Raw genomic sequence first — 6,409 nt, forward strand, 5'->3', positions numbered from 1 at the left:
AAAATGGTAAGACTTTGGACATACTGGAAGTCCTRATTAGAAAATTCCTGAAATCAAAATTTCAATTTTCAATCGCAGAAATCTGAAAAAAATAATCAAAAGTTCTTCATTTGACCCTAAATCAATGTTGTTCTTTTTTTTTTTAGCTTATTTTAGATTGTTCAGAAAACTCACACTTTTACTGCCTACAGGCAGCTTAAAATATTTTTCTTTTGTTCAGTTTTATGTGCTAAACAGYAGATCATTTATTTACACACCCACAGCCATTTGCACCTTTTTCAAAAAAAAAATAAAATGATGAGTCTGAATTGAACTGCAGTGGGACAGCAAGCTGGATACCCTGAAATACTAAACATGGTAGAACTTTCTAAGCATCCGCCTGTGTTCATAATGGCTACTATTCTTCCTTCCGAGACGCTAAAACCCGATTTCTGAAAATCTGCAGAAGGAAGGAATTTGATCCAGGGGAGAAGGTGCCACCCAACATTTTTTTTAACCATGCTTTTCTCAGTGACAGCGTGTTGTCCACGACCTAGGAAGTATTRAACTAATGCAACTCTCAAAGCTCCTCTATGAAGACGGAGCATTTGCAGTAAAGCGATTTCCAGTCAAGTCTGTGAAGAGTAACAACGGCAGCTGCTCCCAGCCAAACTGCTCACCAATTAATTGCTTGGGAGATATGTTACTATTTCTTCTTTAAAAAGAAGACTAGACAGAAAGCACAAGGCCACACAAAATTGACTTCTCCGTGTCGATATAACAACCCTCCCCCTCCGGTAACGCGCGTGAGCCCGTAACGGTAAGCAGCGACCATGCAGAGCAGTGAAGAGATGTCATCTGGAGCATCAGGAAAGCACACGATCCTTCTAGTAGAGCCCAGGAGGTGCTGCATGAGTGACAGCTACTCTCTGGCAGTGAGCGCCACAGATACCTCTTCACCTATTTGAGTGTCCGTTCGTTTTGATGTGGGTTGTGTCTTTGTGTTCCGGGTGGGAATTGTGTGCTGATACCACAACACCGGGAGCAAAGTGTTTCTTGATTGCTGCAGCTCCTCAGGCCTGGAAACCAAAAGCTGACGCTCTCTCTCGGAGCAGCTCCCGGCACAAATGACAACTCCAGCTCCCTGTGAATGAAGAAATCCTTGTTGTATATACAACATCAAATTCAAATACTCAGAATTTGCGTGCTTGAGTAGGATATCAAATATTCCTAACACTGGAATTGCCAGTCGGTTTCTGAAGCAGACTGTTCCCCCAGCGCTGTGTTCATAGGCCCACTACACAGCTGGGATGTGGCATCTCCACTAGGTGTTTTGTATTTTGACACTTTTAATACATCATTTCCCAGTTAAACAGAAACCTCAGCTAACCATTAGTTCCATTTCAARATTTTCCCCTCCTAATTTAGTTTCCTCTTTATCAAAGTAAAAAACATTTAGCTCCTGCATGCATGATTGATTTGTAATTATTCTTGTCTCACCCCTCATGTAAACCACAGTCATTACCACTCAGGTGTCTCCTTCTCTATTTCTACTGCTCTCTGCAGATTTCAGCCAGAGAACCAATAATTGTAAGGCTCCTCTGCTCCAAAACCAAGGGGCAGAAGAGTCAGGAGTAGTATTCTCAATGGGAATCCCTTCAGGGATTCCCCACAAGGATGTTTACTGTGATTTTCAAAGCAGACTTTAACATACATTACCTTCTGGAGGCTCAAAGACTGGTGGATTCAAGCAGTACATGTGATAGCCACGGTCACAGTCATCACAGAAGAGCAGCTGGTCCTGATGCAGGGTCATTGGGAAGACAGTGGGGAAAGAAGAGAGAGAGAGGRAGAGAGAGAGAAAATGATGTAAATTAGTCCATTGGCAAGGTGAAAACATAAGCATGGTTACCAGCGGTTCAGTCATGAACACAGAGCTCCAGCAAAGAGGCTACTGGGAACAGAAGGGGCAACACAGACCACATCCGTGCAGCCAGAATCAACCACCAGACTTCTGACAGGCCACAGACAGCCCTCTTTATCACAAAGGTAGATTAGTTTCTAATGGGAACATCTCTCCCAGAGCTGGAGGACTTCTTCTCCCAGGCAGCCTCTTGACACAGGAGCAAAAGCTGCAGACAGGGGTTACACTGTCCTGAGAGAGCAGAACTGACATCCCCGCTTTGCTAGGCTCCAGTATAACCACGCTCTGSGTCTCGTCGGTCCTTTCTCATCAAAAGCCTAGACTTAGCCAGTTCTCGAAAACTCAGCTGAGGAAGGAACACTCAGTGAAATAGATGGAAATGACTGGTCCCCACCATGCGGTCTGCAGCTCTTTTATACGCTCAAGGGGAAAAAAAATGCTCTGAAAGCAGCCCCTGCTCCTAACAGAACAGTTCCCTCCTTTCAGTTCTCCTCATTTAATGATAAAGTAAAACAAAGAATTGGGCTTTAAATTTATTATGCTAGAGGGAATGCAGATCAATTGATCATCTCTRAACTTCTTCAAACACTGTCAATTCTCAAAGTTCCTCACAGACTATCAAACACCCTTATCATTAGATGTTAAATGAGAAGAGCGCAAAGAGGATACTGTTCAGCTGCAGGCTCTGGATCGCAGCTTGGAAATTGCTCGAATAGGTGATTAGATGATGAGAGAAAGGCTTAGTCCTTCCAATCCAAGTGTTGTCCTGACTMTCAAGTCTTATAATTAAGATTGAAAATCATGCCAAGGAACTAAGTAAAATCARGGACAGAAGATGCATACCTGTCACTGTTCCTGTTTACAATATTGAAAATATCACCCTTCTACTGCCTCCTGCAATGTGAGTTTATGGCCTCTGACTAATTTCTATTGAACAAGCATCCAAACCACAAGAACTGTCATCTTAAATGGCCCTATATGATACCCATGGTAATTTCAGCAAAGACCAGCAGCTGACGGGGTCACTGAGGAGAAGCACAGCTCCATTCTCAGAAGCGGCYCTTCCTAGAAGATGTATAGAAGCAATAAGGCGATGGCCCGTGCCATTGCCAGTGCTTCGCAAGGGCAGGCATGACAGTAGCTCGCACTGACGCTTGTTTGTATGAAAAGCTAAATAAACTCACATCGTTCTCAGAGGTCCCACAAAGGCTGCAGGATTTGCACTCAATGCACTGCCACTGATAGGTTTTGACAGCCTCGGTCATGTTTGTGGTGAACTGCAGGCAGGTCGGGTGTCCTGAGGAAGATGGGAAACAACTGTCACTGTTAAGACCCATTTAGTTGTTGTTAATTAACTGGTATTACGTTTGGGAACAGAACGCACATGGACATGGACTGATCACAACATGGGCTGCAACTAATAGATACCAAAGAGGAAAGCAGGCATTAACCTTTTCGCTGCCGGGCACAAGAGAAAATCAGTCATCTCCACCCATTCCCCCATTAGCAAAGCAGTTTTATTCAGAGCTCTTAAAAATGGTTTGGTTTAGGGGTTGGGTTTCATTTTTCTTTTTTTGAAAGAAAACAAGAGAAAGGGTGAAATCAGACACAAACCCAATTTCAGAGAGAGCCCATCCATTTTAATAGAAATTGGACAACAGTTTCAGTTGGCGTTGATTCAACCTAACTGAAAGACCTGGTTGAAATGAGGTTATTCTCCACTTCAGAGCTTCCCTTCCTTGTGTCCAAATGGGAGGATCAATTCTGTAAACTTTGCTTAAATGGAAGCAGTAGTGTACAGAGAAGAAGCGAGACAGGATGGAGAAATATTGCTTTTAACTTCTTTTTTTTGTTTGTTTTTTTTGTTTTTTTAAGAGCTCTGCCACTAAAGTTGGTTGGCACAGAAGAAACCAAATTGCACAGCTAACCTTCCAGGATTCCAGGATCAAAACAAGAAACCAAGCCAACTCCCATAACGAACTAAATGAAAGGAATAAAGAAGGGAAAGCTAGCAGAACAGTCACATCTAATTGGGAAGGACAAATTGCCAGAGTTACAGCTCCCGCCCCTACATGCGTGTCGACTCCAGCTTTGCAAAACAGCGGTATCACAGTAGCAGGGTCAGCAATGGGCTTTCTGGAGGGGAAAATACAAACAAACAAACAGACCAAAGGTAGGATCAGTGTTCCTTCTGCAAAACAAAACAAGAAAAATATACCGCTGAAATAAAGCACTGTACTCCCAAACCACCCCTATCAGGCTGAGGCTCCTGCTTTCCTTCTTGGAAAGCCCTGTATTTAGCCCTGCTCTCTGACACACCTCAGCGTTCCTAGTGTGCAGAGTCTAGGAGGGGACAGGGATATACAGCTGCTCACCTAYATGCATAGAAAACCTCAAATACAGGTACACGCATCCGACACTGCTAAATTCTCTTTCCAGAAACCTACACCATCAAATGCCCAGGTTTTTCCACCTCTGGTAGATTTCTTTTCTACCCGCCATGGTGTAAGTACCTTTCTAGGAAGGCAGGAGTAGGGAACGAAAAGCTGTTTCTCAGCAAGAAGAGCAGGCATGGCTACAGCAGCCGAGGGCAGAGCTGTGCTCTCTTCGTTACCGCGCCTGTCAGCAGTACTTTGCTGTGCTGTACTGCCCCATCACCACCCTACAATATATAGAAGCTTCTACATTTCCTAGTTAGTGAAGCAAACAGTTGCTGAGAAGTGCTGGGTAACACAATAATACCGTAAGGAATATCTTTCCTTTATGTGCCCGTGCAATCACCGAAGAGCGTCGTAAGGATTTTGGTTCTCCAGTTACGTTCGCATGGTAGTGATATGAAAACTAAGTCCATCCAACAAAGGAATGTGTGTACACAAGTTATTAAGGGAATTGAACAGAAAATAAAAGAGATATTTAAGGAAGGAGGGATCAATGACACTGTTAATATCAATCTCATAAGCCTTTGAATAAAGAAATGTTTTGACAGTATTGATGAGCTCAGATTGACTAAGAAGATCATTAGTTTTTGGAGCCCTTGAAACGTCAGCATAAAATGAGTCAGGTTTTACTGAGATTTACAGTGGACCAAACCCAAACTAAAGTTCTGGGGACCTTTAAATCTCAACTTTCCAGGAGATTTTTTGAAGTGCGACCTTTTCTTGCTGAGAGGACAGCATATATTTCCTGATACTACCAAACTGGCAAAACCTGACATGACACTGAAATGATTCTCCAGGGCTGATTTACAGCAAACGCAAAACCTCATTCCAAACACCAGTAAATAGCAGAAATGTGCCACACTGCACCTCGGGGAAGAATTCATCCCAACGGCCACAACTCAGCTTCCAAAAAGGCTGTGTAGTGCTGGAATACATCAAAGAAAACAACTCATACAGGGGTGTGAGTTAATCGGACAGTTAAATAGCTTCAGTCACGTTCGAAAAGAAACAGAAATAATGGAATCAAACCTACAAAAATAAATCAAGGCTAAACGCATACCCATACGCACACGCTCATTTGCTTGCACACACACATGCACATTGCTCCCTGCAGACTCCACCTAGAGAATCTCTCTTTCTTGAACCACTGTAAGTTCAGGATTTYGTTCACTGCTTTATCTCATTCCCTTATCATGTCATTCCCGCTCTCTTCCACCCATCAGTCTTGACTGTCCAGTTCCTCACTCCCCTCAAAAATACCCTTGTACCCTTTGTTTTCTGCACTGTATCTCATGCTGATACTGCCCCAGCCTTAGAGTGAACCATCCCATATTTTAGAGCCCTATTCAAGAACTATGCCCACCACAGGCCTAAAAGAAATGGACTGATGTGGGCTGAGGATCTCTTGGAAAATAACAATAATGCAGGGCCACTATGATTTCTTTTTAGCAGAAATGCAAGAATCTTTGCAGAAAATACCAATTTATTCACTCTATCAGGCTCTCCCTCTCCAAATGTTGTGTCTATGAAGGAGGCCAACAGATGCCCACAGTCATGTCTGCACAGCCACAGAGTACTCCGTTAGCCCAGGGCTTATTATGCGTCTAAAGGAAAAAGAATGCCTCATAGATAAGTCTTTCTTTAGCCTCCGAGTCAGACCCTCCTTCACATTAAACAACCTCCCTTGTGGTATCATGACCCCAATCTAATGTAGCTGGAAAGACTATTTTTACTTCTGCCAGCAGCACGATGAGGCATTGTAGCGTACTGCAAGCATGTCAGTAGATACTCAAAAAATTAAAATCTTTTCTCCTGCCCTCTCTGCTCGCTTTCATCATGCTCTCTGTTTTCCTGCCACTTTGGTTCAAAACCCAGTGTTCTTCATGACCTATGAGAAAATTCACTGGACCAAAACTTGCTGGAGCTGTGTTACTGAAGACCATCCTTGCTCCAGATCAAAGCATTTCTTAGTATTGCTTTTGTGGCAGAATATCCCACAGAGAAAGCCCTACAGCTGCATATAGCAAGCCACCGTTGCAGGATTCAAAATCATTAAAAAAAAAAAAAA

The 6,409-nt window shown here is 43.2% G+C and overlaps 1 protein-coding gene across 4 annotated transcripts in view; it reads right to left on the minus strand.

Annotated features, from left to right (window-relative positions):
* Positions 1-220: 220 nt before the first annotated feature.
* The window catches only part of DPF3 (double PHD fingers 3), a 164,350-nt gene continuing 158,161 nt past the window's right edge, over positions 221-6,409 (minus strand). For 3 of the 4 annotated variants that reach the window (XM_085299826.1, XM_085299824.1, XM_085299822.1), the window contains 3 exons: positions 3,088-3,200; positions 1,699-1,780; positions 221-1,123 (listed from right to left, as the gene is read on the minus strand). In XM_085299826.1, the coding sequence (XP_085155952.1) occupies positions 1,053-1,123; positions 1,699-1,780; positions 3,088-3,200 (266 nt within the window). In that variant the 3' untranslated portion in view covers positions 221-1,052. Of the gene's footprint in view, positions 1,124-1,698; positions 1,781-3,087; positions 3,201-6,409 lie in introns of those variants that run through there. The other variant, XR_014895220.1, reaches the window with a different exon arrangement.

Source organism: Rhea americana, unplaced genomic scaffold, assembly GCF_003343005.1.
Source record: "Rhea americana isolate MKP2758 unplaced genomic scaffold, rheAme1 scaffold_155, whole genome shotgun sequence".
NCBI lineage: Eukaryota > Metazoa > Chordata > Aves > Rheiformes > Rheidae > Rhea > Rhea americana.